This window comes from Ascaphus truei, chromosome 2 (assembly GCF_040206685.1).
Source record: "Ascaphus truei isolate aAscTru1 chromosome 2, aAscTru1.hap1, whole genome shotgun sequence".
Classification (NCBI taxonomy): Eukaryota; Metazoa; Chordata; class Amphibia; order Anura; family Ascaphidae; genus Ascaphus; species Ascaphus truei.
Window position 1 is genome coordinate 126,469,749 of NC_134484.1, and position 23,234 is coordinate 126,492,982.

A 23,234-nucleotide genomic window follows, 5' to 3' on the forward strand; every position below is an offset into this window, starting at 1 on the left:
GGGCTATATGTCTCACAAGACGGATCTCCCTCTCTCTCCTCTCTCTCCTCTCTATCCTCGCTCTCCTCTCTCTCCTCTCTCTCCTCTCTCTCCTCTCTCTCCTCTCTCTCATCTCCAACATAATCTCCCTCCTCCTCGCACAAAAAATGATAAAAGCGCAATCTGGTGGCGGATCCATGTCGTCGTGGTAGGTAAGTGCCTTCTTCTATCCTTTAAATAGGCAGACTAATTAGTCACATGATATAAATGATGACACGTGTGGTGTTAGTATTGTGAACATATTAATTGTAATAATTCTACAATTCATTGTAATGTCATTTCGATGTGTTACACACATAATGAAATGTGATGTCATCATCAATTACGCACCATTCGAAAATAAACAATGTAAGCGATGCTGCAACACAATATTAGTAATTGACATAAAATAATAACTCTATTATTACATTTCTCAGAAACATGTTGAGTCATAAACGTAGTACATCTCTATAAATAATGTTTTGTTAGTGTAAAGCTGTGTCAGAAAGGTAGATTATTGGCAATATGTTTGTTTGGTGATGACGGGAGTATTGCCCTTTAAATTAACCCCCTGCTAATGTTTGATGGAACACTATAAAGTTTACAAGATACATGTAATTAAATTGATATAAAAATACAAGGAAACATGTGTTGAACTTTAATTTAAATTGTTGACTATCATGTCCGGGGGATACAGATATATTCACGCCAACATCCGTGGACCCCCAGACAGCTTGAAGGACCACCCATGTACCCCTCTGAGTAAATGTTGTTTCATTCTCCATCTGAATGTATGTTAAAAGGTGAAATGCAGAATTATACATATGTGGATAATATTATTTTATTACACTACAATACTGTACTGTATGTGTTATGTGTTTGTATTAATTTGTATGGTTACTTGTCATTGGGTCTGGCACACGATTGGTCACGCATGCAAACGGGGAACCACGAACACCCACGGACCCCCCAACACACCCGGGACCCCCGCGGGGTCAGCCGGGGACACCCGCGCGACCCCCGGGCTCCCTTGGGGACCCCCGCGGGGTCAGCCGGGGACACCTGCCGGGCTGCTGTATGGAATATATGTATGGAATGCTGTATAGAATTTTTTCTAAGTCCAGATTTCTTTGCGTCTACTCTGACCTGACGTGTTCTGATCAACGCAACTTTTGCGTACGCTAAGGTTGCGTTACTTTGTGCATCCCGCTTAAGGGCAGAATTTAACGCAAACAGGGTTGCGATCAAGCAAAGTTGGACTTAGAAAAATCCCTGAAAAAAGTCATTTTTAGATCGCAAAGTGCCTGTTTGCGTTGCTTAGTGCATCGGGTTGAGCAAAAAATCACGATCGAAAAGCACTTTGCGGTCTAAGGGCCTCATGCAGTAAGCCCCGATAAGGCTTTTTCGGCATTTTATAGCCGTTTTTTGCCCTCCTGATTCAGTAAGCCCCGATAAGTGGGAATTATCGGCAACTTTTCTTCGGAAAAAAAAAAATTCGCCACCCGGCTGCCGATAAGCCACTTATCGGGACTTTTTTCCCCGCCTGAATTCAGTAAGCCCCGATTAGCTTTTCGGTGCTGATCGGCAGGCCAGATTGGAGATTTTATGGCCAATCCAGCCCGCCAACTAAAGTTGGCAACTTGCTGAAGGAGAAGCATCGGCAAGGGCGACACTTAGGAAAAATCAGCCCTTTTTCCTGCCTGTGATTGATGCCGGGGGTCTCCGGAGCTGATACCCGCACCGGAGCCCCCCGGCATGCATCCGAGGCAGGAAAAAGGCATTTAAAAGCCACTTCATTACCTTAGCGGCTAACCGCTAAGGTAATGAAGGGGTTAACCCACCGTGCCAGCGTTATTGTGGGTAGCGGGGATGGGTGAGGGGGGTATTTGGACCTGGGTGTGAGTTTAGGACTTGCGGGGGGGATGCGGGGGCACTTAACCCCTTCACGACCGTAGCGGTTAATACCGCTACGGTCCTGAAGGGGTTAAGGCCTCCTGCTACCCACCCGCAAGCCCTAAACAACCACCGTTGGGGCTAATGCCCCCTTCACACACCCCCACTACCCACAATAATAAAAAAACACACCCCAGCCCCACAATAACGAAATAATTAAATAATTAAATAATTATATATATATATATATATATATATATATATATATATATATATATACCCAACAACACCTATACCCCCCTAACATACAGTATAGTAATGGGCAGAATGACTATTATCCACAAATGGATAATAGTGCAGTTGTCCATTTACAATACATACACAACAATAAAGACTTTAAATACATAGCACTCACCCATGTCCCACTGCCACGATGAAGGCCATCCTCATCTTCATCCTGCCCATGCCCCATCCGCTTCTGCAAAACAAACACAAGAATTACAACATCCAAATTAATGTCCCCTAACCCCTTAATCACCATAGCGGTTATTAACCGCTACAGTTATTAAGGGGTTAAGCCACCATCACCCACATACCCTCCCCCACAAAGCCCCCCAACCACCCCCACCCAATACCCACAGGGGAGTCCTACCAAATACCCTTGGGCCTAATACCCCCTCCCCCAGCACATACAGTACAATAATGTGCCAAATAACTATTATCCACATAGGGATAATACATTATTTGGCCATTATTAAACACATTCAATACCGTTAAAATGTAAAGAAAATTGTACTAACCTCATCAATAAGAAGTCTCCGTCGCCAGCATCATCCTTGGGGTCCGTTGCCAACATTATAAATAGCCACAACATTTGAATATCATTAACATAACACTGAACCCCTTAATCACCTTATCGGGTACTAACCTGAAAGGTAATTAAGGGGTGAAGCCATCCTGCAATGCCTACAACAGTTATGCATAACATCCTCAGTGAAATAAAAACCAATTGCCTAACCAAATTCCATTTAATCATTCAATCTGTAGGCTCACATGCCTCATAAAACATTGCATTTACAGTGTATACATGTAGCATAACATGTAAACTGCATGTACACGCTGCAAATCAATGTTAACAATACAATAATCCCACTCAAATCGCCATACATCACAAGAAGTATATTATTTAATCCAATAAACTCACCATCAATGAATTACCACACATCACTTACATCCCTAAACAATTAAAATACCATCCATACCAATTACACAATGAACTAAAGCTATCCTAACAGAGAACAACTTCAAAACATAGTCAAAAGTACACCAACAATTACAATATACTAAAGCAAGGCTTTCCATATCCTACTGTACGGCCTGGAAGCCCAAAACTTACATCTGTCTACAAATAAAATACATTTAGCACACATCAATGCATAGACACAATGATTAACAATACAGAATTAGAAGCTTTAACAACACTATCATTTCTTACCCTGTATATATATCTGTACACATACATACAGTGGGAAGAAATGATATGCATTATAAAAAATGAAAACATGAAAAAGCAACAAAAAAAACAGTTACATTAAGAACATTTCTTTATTTAACTTACCATTACTTGCCCCCACCGACTCCCGTTGATCAGCTTACTCACGTACCAATCCACGACACCATCCACGACACAATCCAGGAACAAATCCACGAACCAAACCAGGAACCAATCCAAGAACAAGTGCAGGAAACAATCCAAGAACAAGTGCAGGAACCAATCCAGGAAGCAAGCCAGGAAGAAATCCACGAAACAATCCACGACACGATTCAGGAACAGGAACCCATAAAAGAAAAAAACATAACAAATTAAACATTAAAATAATAAAACATGACAATCAAGGGTTGTACTAGTTTTATTCTTAGTGAATCTGTATTAAAATACCTTGTTCCGGGGTCTTCTTGACGTCCGGTGCCACGCCCTGGTCTTCAATCATCAGGAGGAGGTCCGTCCTCCTCGGCATCTGCCTTCAAAATGAGACGACATAGGCTTTTAAAGGCCTATGACGTCACATTTGTCGTCATATGGTTCCCACGGCCCTGATTGGGCCGTGAAAACCATGTGTTTTGGCCGATGTAAAAAAATTGATGACGTCACTTACAGGCAATGCCAGCACAGCCAATCAGAATGGCTTTGCTGCTATTGCCTTTAAGAAAACGTCATGAAATGACACATGGCCGGACTCACATGGTAAACCAGCCAATCAGAGCGTGGGAACTCCATCCCTACTCTGATTGGCTAGCTTACCATGTGAGTCCGGCCATGTGTCATTTCATGACGTTTTCTTAAAGGCAATAGCAGCAAAGCCATTCTGATTGGCTGTGCTGGCATTGCCTTTAAGTGACGTCATCAATTTTTTTACATCGGCCAAAACACATGGTTTTCACGGCCCAATCAGGGCCGTGGGAACCATATGACGACAAATGTGACGTCATAGGCCTTTAAAAGCCTATGTCGTCTCATTTTGAAGGCAGATGCCGAGGAGGACGGACCTCCTCCTGAAGATTGAAGACCAGGGCGTGGCACCGGACGTCAAGAAGACCCCGGAACAAGGTATTTTAATACAGATTCACTAAGAATAAAACTAGTACAACCCTTGATTGTCATGTTTTATTATTTTAATGTTTAATTTGTTATGTTTTTTTCTTTTATGGGTTCCTGTTCCTGGATCGTGTCGTGGATTGTTTCGTGGATTTCTTCGTGGCTTGCTTCCTGGATTGGTTCCTGCACTTGTTCTTGGATTGTTTCCTGCACTTGTTCTTGGATTGGTTCCTGGTTTGGTTCGTGGATTTGTTCCTGGATTGTGTCGTGGATGGTGTCGTGGATTGGTACGTGAGTAAGCTGATCAACGGGAGTCGGTGGGGGCAAGTAATGGTAAGTTAAATAAAGAAATGTTCTTAATGTAACTGTTTTTTTTGTTGCTTTTTCATGTTTTCATTTTTTATAATGCATATCATTTCTTCCCACTGTATGTATGTGTACAGATATATATACAGGGTAAGAAATGATAGTGTTGTTAAAGCTTCTAATTCTGTATTGTTAATCATTGTGTCTATGCATTGATGTGTGCTAAATGTATTTTATTTGTAGACAGATGTAAGTTTTGGGCTTCCAGGCCGTACAGTAGGATATGGAAAGCCTTGCTTTAGTATATTGTAATTGTTGGTGTACTTTTGACTATGTTTTGAAGTTGTTCTCTGTTAGGATAGCTTTAGTTCATTGTGTAATTGGTATGGATGGTATTTTAATTGTTTAGGGATGTAAGTGATGTGTGGTAATTCATTGATGGTGAGTTTATTGGATTAAATAATATACTTCTTGTGATGTATGGCGATTTGAGTGGGATTATTGTATTGTTAACATTGATTTGCAGTGTGTACATGCAGTTTACATGTTATGCTACATGTATACACTGTAAATGCAATGTTTTATGAGGCATGTGAGCCTACAGATTGAATGATTAAATGGAATTTGGTTAGGCAATTGGTTTTTATTTCACTGAGGATGTTATGCATAACTGTTGTAGGCATTGCAGGATGGCTTCACCCCTTAATTACCTTTCAGGTTAGTAACCGATAAGGTGATTAAGGGGTTCAGTGTTATGTTAATGATATTCAAATGTTGTGGCTATTTATAATGTTGGCAACGGACCCCAAGGATGATGCTGGCGACGGAGACTTCTTATTGATGAGGTTAGTTCAATTTTCTTTACATTTTAACGGTATTGAATGTGTTTAATAATGGCCAAATAATGTATTATCCCTATGTGGATAATAGTTATTTGGCACATTATTGTACTGTATGTGCTGGGGGAGGGGGTATTAGGCCCAAGGGTATTTGGTAGGACTCCCCTGTGGGTATTGGGTGAGGGTGGTTGGGGGGCTTTGTGGGGGAGGGTATGTGGGTGATGGTGGCTTAACCCCTTAATAACTGTAGCGGTTAATAACCGCTATGGTGATTAAGGGGTTAGGGGACATTCATTTGGATGTTGTAATTCTTGTGTTTGTTTTGCAGAAGCGGATGGGGCATGGGCAGCATGAAGATGAGGATGGCCTTCATCGTGGCAGTGGGACATGGGTGAGTGCTATATGTATTTAAAGTCTTTATTGTTGTGTATGTATTGTAAATGGACAACTGCACTATTATCCATTTGTGGATAATAGTCATTCTGCCCATTACTATACTGTATGTTGTGTATTGCTGCTATGTTTATTGGGGGCATTTGTCCCCAATAAACATGCTACTATGCGTTAACCCCTTCATTGCCTTAGCGGCTATCCGCTATGGTAATGAAGCAGCATTAATGTATTTTAATAATATTGTGCGGAAGCAGGAGGCCCCCTGAGCTGAAGCGCATTTATTTGTGGCTCAGAGACCCCCTGCCTCCCGAGTTACAGGCCCCGGTTTGGGCCATCGGTTACAGTGTGGACGCCATATTTATTGCGGGGACGCTATAAACATGGCGGCGACACTGCCACCCGATGACACATACCGGGGCCTGTAACTCGGGAAGCAGGGGGTCCCTGCTCCACAAAGCAATGCGGTTCAGCTCAGGGGACCCCCTGCTCACTGTACAGTATAATTAAAAAGACATTCATGCTTTTCATTACCGTTGCACATATCCGCCAAGGTAAGGAACGAGTCTTTATTGATGTGTGTGTGTTTTATTTATACTGTACATGTGCAGAGGGTCACCGGAGCAGATCCACGTTGGTTTGAGGTCCGGGGACCCCCTGCCCTCCGAGATACAGGCCCCTTTATGGGGTGCCGGTATCCCTCTGGTTTGTTTACAGGTCGCGGTCACGTGATCGGGACCTTTAAACGCCGAGGGATACCGGCACCTCATAAAGGGGCCTGTATCTCGGGGGGCAGGGGGTCCCCGGACCTCAAACCAACGCGGTTCAGCTCCGAAGACCCCCTGCACATGTACACTATGAGTAAAAGTTGTTTTTAAATACTTTTTTTGGTGCCGATGTTTGCGCTGAGAGAGCGGCTTGTCTCTCTCAGCTGCAAACATCTATCGGCACCAAAGGCTTATCGGGAGCCTTATCGGGAGCCAGGCTGTATCGCCACAGGTCATCGGCAGCTTTGCTTTCGCAGTGCTTCGTCAGGGATCGGAAGGATTCGGCCCTTACTGAATACTGCGAGGGCAAATCGCCCAAAAAAAGCCTTTTCGCAATTCGTGCCGAAAATTTTGTATCGGGGCTTACTGCATGAGGCCCTAAAAGTGACTTAACGAAGCTTAGTGCATAGCCCCCATAGTTTCTCATGTTCCTATAGAGACTGTTTTGCCTGAACTAGACATGCTTGTGAATTTCAAACATATGGCGAGGTGGGAAAGAAACAGGTTGAAATCTGAATTCTATTTTCAGGAATCAGTTGAAGGGGATATAGAGTTTGAGAATAGTACTGGAGATGAGGATATTACCTTTAGCTCAGACGAGAGTGAAGGGAGTGAGCCTTGCCTTAAAGAGAATGAGTTCAGGGCCTTTTCTAATAGAGCAATTAAGGATGATATCCCTATAATTGTTGTAAAGCATTTCTCCAGAGTTGAGTCTGCCCTGCCTTATGCTTCACCACCGTGGGTCAGTGAGACTAGGGTAGAGTATCAGTCAGATTGGGGTATGCCTAGTTCCAACAAAAGCGCTCAAGGGTTATCCTGGAGGGATATTTCGTACTTAAATTCCATGCCTACCACCTTGCCGGGTTGTGGGTGCCCCTTGTGTTACCAGGAATGTTGTTCGGCAATTGCTTTAAATCCAGTAGATCATGCCGTGCGCAGATCACCTTAACAGGGTATTTTTAGTGACAGTGCCCGGGAGTACAGTTAGCTATTAAAACCAGAGCACTGTTACTGATGAGAAGGTTCTCCATGTTGGAGGAACCTATGTTAATATTACAGCCAATTTGTATGTGTTTATGCAAATACCTAAATGTGCTGTATTTCACAGAGAACTATATTAATTGAAATGTATATTATGCATATTAATGTTATGATCATGTGAAATGTTATTTTGTTTTGTTCAGGTTCCATTAGACGATGGTACACAAAAAATTAGGACCCAATCGGGATCGTTGAGAATCCACCAGAGGGAGAGTGTATCGGGGTACTCCCTGGTTACTATTCTACCAAATGGGCTAGCAGTAAACCCTGGTAATAACAGTCTTGCCAGTAGTCGGTATGGGTTTTTCCCCTTCACCTTTGGTACTGCACTTGAGTGACAGCAGAGGGTGGCACATCTTGTTGTAACTGGGACAATGGGGTGCCTGCCTTCTGGCTGTATTTAAGGGCAGGACCGCCCTAAAGTTAGGTTATTCCTTTCCACTTGAGGAAGGAAGGTCACACAATTAAGAGCCTGAGACTGGAGCATACACATGTGCTCTTCCCTCCCGGGAGAGTGAGTGTGGACCCTACCTCTGTCTCCGCTAAGGAGGTGGGGAAGAGCTAGGATGGCTGCAGGTATCCGTGGCCAGTAGTGGCAGTCCTGGGACCCTCATCCAGTGAATACTGACAGACAGTATCCGGCAGAAGACTGTTGAGTAACTGTTACTGCTGCAGAAGTGTAGTAATAAACCCGTTCTTGTTTTGCAATATACCTTCTGCCTGGTGTGTGACCTTACTGGGGGGAGAGGTAATAGTTCTACCGTGCAAGATCACCTTCAGTTCCTGGAGTCCACGGCAGATAGAGGTGCTGCACTGCTAAGTAAATATGTGGGGTATGAACCCCAGAAGCCTGTGCCTATGTCCCACTACCATCGGCGGACTCAGCCCTCGGGACTTAGAGCCCTCCTGTTGCCAGCAGGTATATGCACCACACACCCTGTAATGGCCCCTATCTGTGATTGGGTGGGGGAATTACATAAGCCTGCAGTCACGTCATGGCATACCCAATTGCAGGTCCTAACACTACATGGGGGGGCACTAACCTCCAAGCAACTGTTGCCAGCTGCAAATCAATATCAATGAACACACAATATCCCAGCAAGCTCAAGAATAAAATACCTGATAAATATAGGATCTACTGGGAGAAAGATTTGAACACCAATTTAGATTTGGAAATATGGAAATATATGTATGGGAGGCCGCCTCCAAAAACTTATCATGTGTTGTCATCAAGGAGAATATTTACAAACTAATATGCAGATGGTATATGACTCCTACCGTGTTAAATTCTTTTCTCCCAGGTGTCTCCTCATTGTGCTGGCGTAATCTTGGAGATATGGTGAGTACAGTATACTGCAAATATTTTGGTCATGCTCCAACCAAAATCCAACCACTACGGAGGGAAGAGTTTGCCTTAATATATAGGATTTTGGGGATCAATGTTCCTCATGTTCCAATGTATATATATATATATGTAGGGTTGCCAGGTGTCCGGTATTGAACTGGCCTGTCCTGTATTTGGATACGCTGTCCAGTAAAAAAAGAGAGGTACTGTAATACTGGACATGTATGTGTCCGGTATTTTCCTTCCTGGACATAGTTACCTGACACACCTTTCACCATTGAGTCCAGTATTTTTTGAGAAGCCACCTGGCAACCATATATATGTATATATGCAGTGCTCGACAAACCCGGTCGCCCACTCGCCAGGCGCGAACGGAAATTGGCCGGTGGCCAGCTACTTTTTCCCCTGCTCTGCGCAAATTTTTTTTTTTTTTAAATAAATAAATAAATACAAATATCCTCCTGGCTGATTGGCCAATTGGTCGTGACGCGGAATGGAGCCCTTCTCTGCAGGGGTAAGTAATGGCTGCTCCCTGTCTCCTGCCCGCGCTTCCCCCCTCATCCCCTCCAGTCTCCACTCCTGTCGGGCAGGAGATGACAGCAGGGGATTTCCCCCCCTGTCCCACGGTTCCGCTCCTGTCCCTGTGGCTGCACGCGCGGGGCAGGAGATGACAGCAGGGGATTTCTCCCCCACCTCCCCTGTCCCGCTTGCCCTCTGGTTCCGCTCCTGTCCCTGTGGCTGCACGCGTGGGGCAGGAGATGACAGCGGGCGATATCTCCCCCACCTCCCCTGTCCCGCTTGCCCTCCGGTTCTGCTCCTGTCCCTGTGGCTGCACGCGTGGGGCAGGAGATGACAGCGGGCGATATCTCCCCCACCTCCCCTGTCCCGCTTGCCCTCTGGTTCCGCTCTTGTCCCTGTGGCTGCATGCGTGGGGCAGGAGATGACAGTGGGCGATGTCTCCCCCCCTCCCTGTCCTGCTTGCCCTCCGGTTCCACTCCTGTCCCTGTGGCTGCATGCGTGGGGCAGGAGATGACAGCGGGCGATGTCTCCCCCCCCCTCCCGTCCCGGTTGCCCTACGATCCCCGCTTTCCCTCAGTGCCCGTGGCTGCTCCCGATGCCAGCAGGGGTGTTCCCCTCGGTCCCCGTGGCTGTCTCCGCTTCCCCCTCCCTTTCCGCTCCCCCCTCCCTTTCCGCTCCCCCCCCTCCCACAAATGTAAAAATAAATAAATAACAAAAAAATATCCTCCTGGCTGATTGGCCAATTGGCCGTGACGTGGAATGGAGCCCTTCTCTGCAGGGGTAAGTAATGGCTGCTCCTCGCGTGCTCGTTCCCTGTCTCCTGCTCGCGCTTCCCCCCTCATCCCCTCAATCTCCGCTCCTGTCCCTGTGGCTGTGGCTGCTCGCGCGGGGCAGGAGATGACAGCGGGGGATTTCCACCCTGTCCCGCGTGTGCTCCGGTCCCGCTCCTGTCCCCGTGGCTGCATGCCCGGGGCAGGAGATGATAGAGGGCAATGTCGTCCCTCCTCCCCCCCCCCCCCGAACCCGCTTCCCCTCTGGTCTCTGCTCCTGTCCCCGTGGCTGCTCGCGCGGGGCAGGCTATGACAGCAGGGGATTTCCCCCCCTCCGGTTCCGCTCCTGTGTGCACGCGCGGGGCAGGGGTGTTCCCTTCGGTCCCCGTGGCTGTCTCCACTCCCCCCTGACCCTCCCCCCCCCAACGAGAGAGAGAGTGAGTGTGTGTGTGTGTGTGTGTGTGTGTGTGTGTGTGTGTGTGTGTGTGTGTGTATGAGAGAGAGAGAGAGAGAGTGGTGTGTGTGTGTGTGTGTGTGTGTGTGTGTGTGTGTGTGTGTGTGTGTGTGTGTGTGTGTGTGTGTGTGTGTGTGTGTGTGTGTGTGTGTGTGTGTGTGTGTGTGTGTGTGTGTGTGTGTGTGTGTGTGTGTGTGTGTGTGTGTGTAGGACACCAGAGGTAGTCATCCCCCCAATCAGTCAGTCATCCCCCCACCTCACCCACTCAGTCAGTCATCCCCCCACCCCACCCAGTCCGTCAGTCAGTCAGTCATCCCCCCACCCCACCCTGTCAGTCAGTCATCCCCCCACCCCACCCAGTCAGTCATCCCCCCACCCCACCCAGTCAGTCATCCCCCACCCCACCCAGTCAGTAAGTCATACCCCCACCCAGTCAGTAAGTCATACCCCCCCCACCCAGTCAGTCAGTCATACCCCCCCACCCAGTCAGTCAGTCCCCCCCCCACCCAGTCAGTCAGTCATACCCCCCACCCAGTCAGTCAGTCAGTCCCCCCCCCACCCAGTCAGTCACTCCCCCCCCCCCAGTCAGTCACTCCCCCCCCCACCCAGTAACTCCCCCCCACCCAGTCAGTCAAAAGTCAGTCATCCCACCCCCCTGCCCCCTGCCCCCTGCCCAGTCACCCCACCCAGTCAGACAGTCAGTAATCCCCACCCAGTCAGACAGTCAGTAATCCCCACCCAGTCACAGTCAGTAATTCCCACCCAGTCAGACACCCCGTCACCCCACCACCCCACATCACCCCACCCAGTCACCCCATCCAATCACACAATCCCCACACCCAGTCACCCCATCCCCACACCTTCACCCCATCCCCACACCGTCACCCCATCCCCACACCGTCACCCCATCCCCACACCCAGTCACCCCATCCCCACACCCAGTCACCCCATCCCCACACCCAGTCACCCCATCCCCCCACAGTCACCCTCTCTCCGTCTTTCACCCTCTCTCCGTCTCTCACCCTCTCTCTCTCGGTTTCTCCCTCTCTCGGTTTCTCCCTCTCTCGGTTTCTCCCTCACTCTCTCTCACCCTCTCTCCGTCTCTCTCTCACCCTCTCTCCGTCTCTCTCTCACCCTCTCTCCGTCTCTCTCACCCTCTCTCCGTCTCTCTCTCACCCTCTCTCCGTCTCTCTCTCACCCTCTCTCCGTCTCTCTCTCACCCTCTCTCCGTCTCTCTCTCACCCTCTCTCTCACCCTCTCTCCATCTCTCTCACCCTCTCTCCATCTCTCTCACCCTCTCTCTCCGTCTCTCTCACCCTCTCTCTCCGTCTGTCTCACCCTCTCTCTCCGTCTGTCTCACCCTCTCTCTCCGTCTGTCTCACCCTCTCTCTGTCTCACCCTCTCTCTGTCTCACCCTCTCTCTGTCTCACCCTCTCTCTGTCTCACCCTCTCTCTGTCTCACAATCTGGATCTGGATATTTTATTTACCCTGTATATCTTAACTGCCCTATACTACACCGGAATAACCTATACTGCTTTCTTCCAAATCTGATTCAAGCTTCACACGGAAGACATCGGAACCCCCCCTAACCCAGAAGACAGGTAGGGAACACCACCCCTCCAATGTATAACATTGCGGAAATAAGGTACCTGGACATTGAGGGTCTGCGGATCAGGTAAGATCCCAGGTGGGATTGCTGCTTTAAATATTGTGAAGCAGGGGCATCCAGGCACTAGTTAAGGGGTGCAGGAAACTAGTCATTCACATCTGGCTTTTTTTTCTAGATTCGACATTTATACACACACACACACATATACACACACACGGACTAATTGTCGTATAATGTAATACAATAAATAAACTTATGTCAAAAACGAATGTTCTTACTAGGAATTGATTACATTTATTTCATTTATGGTTTTTTTAAAATGCGGGGCTGGGGGCGGGATTGGAGGCGGGGTTGGGGGCGGGACTAGAGGCGGGGTTGGGGCGGGACTAGGTGGCGAGTAGATTTTTTGGTTCGGCGAGTAGATTTTTGGGTGATTTGTCAAGCACTGTATATATGTATAGAGAGAGAAGAACAGAGAGCGTTTCTTTTTCTTCTCTTTTCTTCTCTTTCTATAGTCTTCCTGTTGGAATTGGTCATTCCTTCTGAGAGCAGCCGTGGATCCCTGAGCAGCATTTCCAATCACCATTGTATTTCCACTGGACTTGTACCAAGGGTTGGACTTTCTTCCATTTTTTGTCCCTTTTCTTCCCTGTTTTATTTTTTATATATATTTGCACGGTTTTTTATATATATATATATATTTTTTTTATGTATTTTTTCACATATTTGTAACATTCTTTCACATTTTTTGTATTGCTAGATTGATATTTTGCTCAATATTATTCACAATATTTGCACGGTTTAATTCATATTATTTTATACAATTTTTGTTTCACAAGTGGCGCTACTGAATTTTCCTATGTATATATGTATTGTTAGGGAAACCTAACCAAAATAAAAAGGAAGCTATAATCATTTCTCAAATTTTAAATGCCACTAGGTGCACTATTGCTAAGAATTGAAAACAATTTACCCCTCCCTCTTTACACCAAATGAACAATAACATTTGGCATATAGTATATATGGAAAAACTCTCTGCCTATCTAAATGGTTCCACCTCACAGTTTTCAATGATTTGGGCCCCTAGGTTCCAATATGCTGGTATATTTCCATATTAGATTAAAATATTCCGAAAGTTGTGATCTGTACTATATTAAAACTGATGTTTAACATATTGTATAGGTACAAATGCTGTATCCTTCCCTCTTCCCCTAACGCCTCCCCCCTAGTGACTTCACCCAATTACATGTATCAATGTATCCCACTCCCTTTTCTTTTATGTATCCCCCCAAACCCTGCAATGCGATTTATAACATTCTTAATAACAAAAAATAATGTTATATTTGCGATGGTGGCAGGACGGCCTGTAGCCGAGGTCAGGGAACAGTCCACACGTATAGTTTCAGGAAAAATAAAAACGTTCAGTGGCTTTATTTCTCCACAGTAACATAACATGCGGGTACACTGTCCCTTTAACAAAATAAATCCTGCTCCACTTTGGGAGAAAAACTGACTAATAACACAGCAGACCTATCTTGCAGGCTTGCTGGCTAAACCAGAACCAAACCATAAGGGTACTTTAAGCAGTCAGTAAGCAAATGAATAATCCTTACTTTAGTTGAAGTAGTCTTTGGTGAAATCCCTCTGGCTAAGGGCTCACGCAGCAGTGTGCTTCTCTCTCTCTCTATCTGGCAGCTACTGCCAGTCACATGATCCTTATCTACCTTGCTGGCTCTCAGGTGTCAGCTAAAGAGTTCTGATTTCCTAACCTCCACCTGAGTTAACCCTTATGAGTGCTGGATGAAGCACTCAGACATATATCTCCCAGGCATAACTGATAGGAGTTGACTTCACTCTGTCACATACCTCCCCTGTTTGTGTGTGGCTAGTGTCCCACACGGCTGAAGCCCGAACCTCCACTCCTTCCCTTGACAAAAAATCAGCATTTCCATGGTCCTTTCCAGGTCTATGCTGAATATCAAAAGAGAATTGTTGGAGGGCAATATACCACCTGGTCAACCTTGGATTTGTGTCCTTCATGGTGTTTAACCACTTCAAGGGCGCATGGTCAGTGACCAGGGTGAAGTGTACTTCTGCGACATAATGTCTCAAGGCCTCAATTGCCCATTTTACAGCGAGGCACTCTTTCTCAATAACAGAATACCTCACTTCCCTTGGGAACAGCTTCCGGCTGATGAACAGTATGGGGTGTTCAACACCATCAAATTGCTGAGACAGCACTGCTCCCAGTCCTACCTCTGAGGCATCCGTCTGGATAATGAAGGGCTCTTTAAAATCGGGGCCCTCTGACAGGCACTTTTTTAGCATGTCAAAGGCATCTTGGCACTCCCAAGACCATTTAACTTGGGTCGGGGCACTCTTTTTTGTCAGATCTGTTAGGGGTGCGATATTTCTGAAAAATTGGGGATAAACCGCCGATAATACCCTGCTAACCAAAAAAGGGAGCGGCCCTGTGTCTTTGTCTGTGGGGTGGGGACTTCCTTTATGGCGGCCACCTTGCTAGCTAGTGGCCTTACTATCCCTCCCCCAACGGCATAGCCCAAGTACTTTGTAGTGGATTTACCCAGGGCACATTTTTTTGGATTTGCAGTGAGCCCTGCTTCTCTTAAGGACGTTAGGACTGCCCTTAACCTTTTTATATGAGACTGCCAGTGTCTGCTATAGATGACAATGTCATCCAAGTAGGCCGCGGCATATGCCCTATGGGGTCGTAGTACCTTGTCCATTAACCTTTGGAACGTGGCTGGAGCCCCATGTAAACCAAATGGCATAGTGACGAATTGGTATAAACCGAGAGGGGTGGCGAAGGCAGTTTTGCATTTGGATTCTTCCGCTAGAGGTATCTGCCAATATCCTTTCGTGAGATTTAGGGTGGAGATATACTCTGCTTTACCAAGAGAATCAAGCAATTCATCCACCCTAGGCATTGGATATGCATCAAATCTGGATACAGCATTTACCTTTCGCAGATCCACGCAAAACCTCACCTTCCCATCTGGTTTAGGGACCAACACGATAGGGCTACACCATTCGCTGTGGGACTCCTCGATCACGCCCAATTCCAACATGTCTATTATCTCCCTCTCTACCAGGTTTTTTCGGCCCTCTGGCAATCTATAGGGACGGGACCGTACTTTTACTCTAGGTTCTGTCTCAATCCTATGGGACACTAAATCAGTCTGCCCTGGCAACTCAGAAAAAACATCTGGGAACTGGTCACATACATCAAGTAGGTCTGACCTTTGTTCCATTGTTAACTGCTCTCCCATGGGAACCTGATGGTCAGTGTACGTACTACCCTTTGGAAGCTTTGGACCCAAATCCGTCTCTCCTTCCCGAGGGTGAATGAACAGCGATCTCATCGTTTTCCAGGTTTTCAGGAGGTTCATGTGGTAGATTTGTTTACCCTTCCTGGGCCCTGGTTGAGAGATCTCATAGTTCACCTCCCCAGTGCGGCGGAGAACTTGGAAAGGACCCTGCCACTTCGCAAGGAGTTTACTCTCTGATGTCGGTAGTAGTAGCATCACTTGGTCCCCAGGTTGGAAGACCCTCAAGCGAGCATTTTGATTGTACTGCCTCTCTTGACGTTCTTGAGCAGATTTGAGGTTTTCCTTCGCAAACCGACCTATCATGTCTAGGCGGTTTCTAAGGTCTATGACATACTGAAGGGCATTCTTGGAGGGAGAGGGCTCCTCCTCCCAGGATTCCTTCAGTAGGTCGAGAATACCCCGAGGTTGGCGTCCATATAGGAGCTCAAACGGGAGAAGCCTGTGGATGATTGGGGAACTTCTCGTACCGCAAACAACAGGAAAGGGAGAAGTTCATCCCAAGCTCGCTTTTCAGTGTCCACAAACTTCCTAAGCATAGTTTTTAAAGTACGGTTAAACCTCTCTACCAATCCATCAGTCTGAGGATGGTAGACCGAGGTCCGGACGGATTTTACCTCCAATAATTTCAGGACATCCTGCATTAACTTTGCCATGAAATTTGTTCCCTGGTCAGTTAACATTACTTGGGGAAGTCCTATCCTAGAAAACAGTTCTAACAGCCTGTGAACAACCTGTTTAGAAGTGGCTGATCTCATAGGGAAGGCCTCAGGATACATGGTGGCATAATCAACAACAACGAGTATAAATTTATGTCCCTTCGCAGAGGGTTCTAAAGGTCCGACCAGATCTACCCCAATTCTCTCGAATGGGACGGCTACCAAGGGCAGACGAACCAAAGGAGCCGGCTTCTGTCCTTTTTGGCTAGTTAACTGGCATTCAGGACATGTCTCACATAGTTTCATGATGTCACCATGTATGCCTGGCCAGTAAAACCGGGACGAGATGCGGTCCGTGGTCTTATCTCTGCCCAAATGACCACCCCATGGGAGAGTATGGGCTAGGGTAAACACTGTTTTAATCAACCCTTTAGGGACTAGCATCTGTCGAATGACCTCCCCTGTTTGTGTAACCTTATTCACACGATATAGTATGTCATTCAACAGTTCAAAATGTGGAAACACTTTTACACCTTGTTCATCTATTATCTTGTTGTTGACCTGTACCACCTTCTCATATTGTCTAGCCAGAGCTGGGTCCTCCCTCTGCCTCTGACAGAAGTCAGGAAGATCCAGGTCTGGCAACACTCCCGTATCTATCTGTTCCCCACCCTGGTCATCCCCGGCCATGACCTGCAGTCCTTTGGGGTGACTAATGTTACCAAAAGTCCCAGCCTTTCTTAACCAGTCCTCTTTTTCTGCACGTCTCTGTTTACGTGTCTTTGGGACATGGTGTCTACAGGGGAAAATCTCTGGGGAAAAAGGAAACAAGTCTCCGGGCTTCTCCGGTACCAGAGAAGTAGGCTCCGTAGGAGTACGGGCCAACAATGTTTCGAGGTAGGGCCAGTCTCGGCCAAGTAGAACAGGAGCAGGTAGCCAGGGAGCAACTCCGACTAGTAGGCTAGCCTCTTGATCCTGGATACGCAGTGTAACGTTCGCCGTCGGGTATCTCTTTGTATCCCCATGGATACACTCGATATTCCAAGGAGAGTAATAAGATAGTCTATTGCTTGGAATTAGGCCCTCAAGTATCAGGGTTTTTCCAGAGCCCGAGTCCAGCATGGCGTTTGCTTTTGTCCCTCCAGAGATGCTGGGACTAACCACGGATTGTGGTCCCCTCGGAGACAAGCTGTGGCAGTGGTTCTGCCATATAAACAGTCCATCTCCTCATCTCCTGAGTCCGCAAACTCGGTCGTCCACGGAAGCTCTCGACGGGGCTCGGTGTTTGGACCTCTCCGCTGTTGAATGGGGTCCTCCCTTCTGGTTGATGGGGTTATCCTCTCCACCGGGTGGGTGACAGGAGTCCAGGTTCTCAGGGAATACTGTGGGTGGCGGCCTCCCTTGAGTGATCCAGTGGCCTCAGACCCAGGATGGGTGTCTCTGCGGGAGTTTGCACCAGGAACCCTCCGAGATGGGAAAGGGTCTTCCGATCGGGTTGACTGGATCTCCCGAGCTGGCGGGTTGTAGACCCCTCGATTGTCTGCTCTCCTTCCTCTAGTATCACCGGGAGCAACTGGTGTTTGCACCGGCCGTTCCTAGCTATCCTGTTGGGTGTCGTCGCCCAGGAAGTTTTCCACCAAGCGGACCGCTGAATCCAGGAAAAATGCAGCGTGTCTTTTTACCCAGGAGCGGGAGGAGGGGGGAAGTATCTGTATGAACTGCTCGAGCACAAACTGTTCAAGGATCTCTGCCTTGTCATGTTTCCCGGTTGTATCCACCTGGTACATAAGTCTACTAAGCGGTGGGCTACGACCCGGGGTCTGTCTCGGTTTGTATATTTGACTGTCCGGAACTGCTGTCGGTAGGTCTCTGGTGTGAGGCCTAGGCGATCCAGAATAGCAGCCTTTAGTTTCTGATAGTCCATGGCCTCATCCGCTGGAAGAGCCTGGTAGGCTGCCTGAGCTTCCCCTATGAGGAGTGGAGCCAGAGTCGTTAACCAGCGATCAACTGTCCAGCCGTGGGCCGTGGCTACCCTTTCAAAAGTGAGGAGAAATGCCTCTGGGTCTTTGTTTGGCTTCATTTTAGGCAGCATCACCGGTGGGTAATTTGGAATCCCTGGTCTGCCTGGGGTTGGGCCTTCGACCAGCAGTTGGAGTAGCTTTTCCTCTCGCCGGGCCTTTTGCTCATCTTGCTGGGCTTGTTGCTCAGCTTGCTGGGCTTGTCGCTCATCTTGCTGGGCTTGTCGCTCTGCTTGCTTCTCTGCTAGCTGGAGCTGTTGCTCAAGGAACTGAGAAAAAAAATTCTCCATTTTTTTCCATTTTTTTTTTGTGTGGCCCTTCAGATACAGGGGCCGTCCGATATCCCACTTCTGACACCACCTGTGGCAGGATGACCTGTAGCCGAGGTCAGGGAACAGTCCACACGTATAGTTTCAGGATAAATAAAAACGTTCAGTGGCTTTATTTCTCCACAGTAACATAACATGCGGGTACACTGTCCCTTTAACAAAATAAATCCTGCTCCACTTTGGGAGAAAAACTGACTAATAACACAGCAGACCTATCTAGCAGGCTGGCTGGCTAAACCAGAACCAAACCATAAGGGTACTTTAAGCAGTCAGTAAGCAAATGAATAATCCTTACTTTAGTTGAAGTAGTCTTTGGTGAAATCCCTCTGGCAAAGGGCTCACGCAGCAGTGTGCTTCTCTCTCTCTGGCAGCTACTGCCAGTCACATGATCCTTATCTACCTTGCTGGCTCTCAGGTGTCAGCTAAAGAGTTCTGATTTCCTAACCTCCACCTAAGTTAAACCTTATGAGTGCTGGATGAAGCACTCAGACATATGTCTCCCAGGCGTAACTGATAGGAGTTGACTTCACTCTGTCACAGCGATACATAGACCTTATTGGAATTTGAAAGGGGCATTATCAGGGGTATAGGACAGAGTTGAAAAGGGAGGGCCTGGGTTGAGTTCAATATCCCCTGCTAAAAACAAGTAACAATAGAAACATAATTTTGAGTAGTTGTTTGCAGGCTGCAAAGTTGCGCTATTTCCCACAGAAGTTAAAATGAGTTGTGCTTGTTTTCAGAGCTTGCCACCAACATTCAGTAGATAATACAAAGCTTTTGATTAATCCAGGGTGTATGATTACATTGGGTGTGGGCAAGGAGGAGGAAGGATAGAGAGTGTAATATTTAGACTACAGTAAAGAACAGAGTTGGAGTAAGTACTGTAGCAGGTTAATTTTCAGAAAGGCAGTACTGTCTGCAAATAGAAATTGGACGTCTTTTTAACCGTATTTTCTGCAACAAAAAGCTGTACCACTTTTTGAATACATTACATCTAAAATGTAATAAGTATATTACTGTATTTTGGCTCAAATTGAACATAGAACCTTCTAGAGGAGGTTACCCACATTTTTGGACACAATTCGCTACAGTGCATTGAGTTTTTGTGTGAATTACATATTTGTTTCTAGTAAACACAAGACCTGGAACTCCTAAACTAAGACCTTCAATTATTCTTGGTGGTGGAAGCAGATAGAGGTGTAGTGTGAAGCTTTTTTGGGAGATATTTCTAATTTTGAAGGCCCTGGGGGTGGGCGGGAAGTGAGTCAGCAGGATAGTTATTTCACACAATCAAGTCACATGTATACAGGTATGGTGTATATGACAGATACATAAGCCAATGTTTATTAGGCAGCTCTCTGTCATTAAAATACACCATATAGCCTCTAGGGCTGGAGAGTGTCTTATGGCAATAGACTTCTTAGATGGCCCATAGGATATTTTAAACAGATAATTAATCAAGAACTGTAAAAAGGAGTAACACAATTTAATATGAAAACAATATTTTAAATAAATTAAAGTATGTCAATATGCATCCAAAATCATATCTTCCATCATTTAGATCTTGCAGTTTTTTCATTGCCAAAAGAGAAGACACTGATTAACATCAGTTAATGTAGGTTCATGCTATGTGTTAATCCTTGATCCATGTCTGTCCAAATGTGCTACCAGTAATTCAACCAGCAATTTCATTGATTTGATTTTTGTTATTCTGGAAACGATAGAAGAATATTGAGAGACAATAAGTAGCATTATCTTCTGACACTGGTTGAACAAGTTGAAGTACATATTAGTCACTTGTAAAATTGTAATTACATACCAAAGACCTTGTTGCTTTTTCAAATGAGATATGTTTAATTTTGAAACAGAAAGCAACTCACTTATCACTTCTACTGTCAGACTTTATGTCTCCCTATTGTCATTTGATTTGATTTAACTGTTGACATTTGATATTTCCAAATATTCTAGCGTTACTCTTATACTGATTTTTGTATTTGTATTTAACCCATTTGATGTAAATCTCTGTAATTAAGTTGTATCTCTTAAATTTGTTTTATTTTTCTTCTTTAAGTTCTTAAAGCACAGATAAATAGCGATGGGCAGTATAAGTTCAGGAAAACTTGAGTCCAACCCCCTTAGGAATAGTGTTACATCAGTTAGGGAAGAACAAAAGTCTCACTGCTACCTACAGGGTGAATCAAGCTCATGGTGCCGGGTGGCCATGCGTTCCAACCAGATGACAATGGAAGAAAGGCAAGTCTTGTACATTTTGCTTATTCTTTGCTTGCATTATGTTACCCTACATAGTTACATATTAGATGGTGCTGAAAAAAATGGCCCTGATGTTCAACCTGTGCTAAATTTAGACGACACATACTTTATCCTATATTTGTATTTACAGTATTTTGATCCAGGGGAAGACAAACAAAAACCCCGGTGAAACATCATCCAAAGATCTCTCATAAGGGAAACCCCCAACAGATGCAACTCAGTACTCCCTATGTAGGTAATTTTAGATTCTATAGCTGCTCACAGCTGTGTGTGGCAGTCTCCAAGAAGGAGATCATTTTACCCATCCTAGCACAGGGAGAAAATGTCACATTAATCAGCATTACAATTGTCTCTCTAGATACGTGGTGTAATTGATTAAGTGTCCATGTGGCCTCGGTTATGTGGAGGAGACCCCACAGTTTATTAAAACAGGATCAAACCATTTAAGTTGGCGATTCGCAGTAGTGATTTGGAGGCCCCTGTGACCCAGCACTTTGGGAGTGCAGGACATCATGTGAGCCAACTTATTTTCCAAGTAATAGATCATGTTGTTAAATAGCTTAGAGGTGGCAATAGAGTTAGGAGACTACTTCAGAGGGAGGGAAGCTGGATGAGAAAATTTGGCACTTAAGCCCCAGGAGGCATGAATAAAGGTCTAGACCTTAGTTGTTTCCTATTAGGGGGGGGTCCTGCAATTATCCCACATGCCATACAGACTGATCCCTGTCGAAGGATGGGGATGGGTCTGTGACGTCAGTTGGTATCAATGATGACTGTCTCGGAGAAGTCCGGATGTGGCAAATGTTTTTTTTCCTCAGACTGAGAGTGGGAACTGGGTCAATACTTTTGATCTGCCCTGTGATCCTTTCGTCCCTTTAATGTAGTCTGACCTCTGACATTGTGACTATCCTGCAGTGCCTCAAGATCTTGATCTTCTGTCCTTTTGATATATGGTAAACAATTATATTTATTCCCCTATGTCCCAGAGAGTTCTTGTTGGGGAGTTGTTAGAATGTCTGCTGATGGTTACAGAGTTGACTTTGGATGGGTTAACTAATCTCTTCCTCCTTCCGGCTCAAATTTTAATGGGGCTGTGTGGTTGGTAGGGATTTTCCTGGAGAGGTGTAATCAGACCTCCTACCTAATATACTTGATGCACGTCACTTTTGGGAATTTTTGTTTTTTTTAAGAACCATAGAAAATGAGACATTCAGACATTGCTGAATTATTGTCATTCCCTGTCACTTATGTACAACTGTTGTCCTATTAAGTAGTATTCTTATCCTCTTGGATTAGTGGATACTTGGGTTTAATATCTATGGATTTTGTATTGTTGTTTATGGATGGTGTACTCATGTCTCCTCTTTTTATTCAATTTAATGGATTGAAGGTTGTGAGCACTCACAATAATGTCCATGGCAGGTTTACTTAAAAGTTTTGGGATTAACGACAGAACCTGTGAACAAAAACTGATTCAGCTGATGATGCAGAGGCCGCCCTGACCAATAGCATAGTGGTGTGTATCCCCATATCAAAGTTTACAGCATCATGGCAGTGTAAGGGAAGATTTGTAATAGATTTCCCCTGATCGGTCATGCTGTCATGTGATTGACCACATGACTGTGGATATTTAAAGATAAGAGGAACAGAGTCCACTGGACACTCCACAGGAACACTTTGCTCGGGTGTTTTTGTGGGGCAAAGCTGAAAAACAGGAAAGATCAGTGGATGCTGGGCTATACAGCCCCAAACACCCGGAACAAGACATGCAGCATTTTTGAACAAATCTCAGGATCAGGCAAAAGAGAAATAGTACTTTCAGGTGAGCAGACCTGAATAAGGGCCACAGTGCCACCCTTACTTTTGGACACTGTCATTTAGCAGCTATTTTTATCTGCTCCAGTTAATATTACTTTAGATTTGACCAATCAGTGCTTGGGTTGTTTTGGTATATTTTCTGAGTCCTTTATTTTTTCCACAGCTTTCCCATATTGTTGGGTTCCTTCACTTGTATGAGAATGTGGGATACTGTTTTTTTTTAGCATTACCTTCCCTACCATAT

At 45.8% G+C, this 23,234-nt stretch overlaps 1 protein-coding gene across 1 annotated transcript in view; it reads right to left on the reverse strand.

The window, feature by feature from the left end:
• Positions 1 to 22,615: 22,615 nt before the first annotated feature.
• LOC142488132 (uncharacterized) overlaps positions 22,616 to 23,234 on the reverse strand; it is a 40,572-nt gene continuing 39,953 nt past the window's right edge. Inside the window, exon 6 of the mRNA XM_075588502.1 lies at positions 22,616 to 22,876. Coding sequence (XP_075444617.1) covers positions 22,616 to 22,876 — 261 coding nt within the window. The remainder of the gene's footprint in view (positions 22,877 to 23,234) is intronic.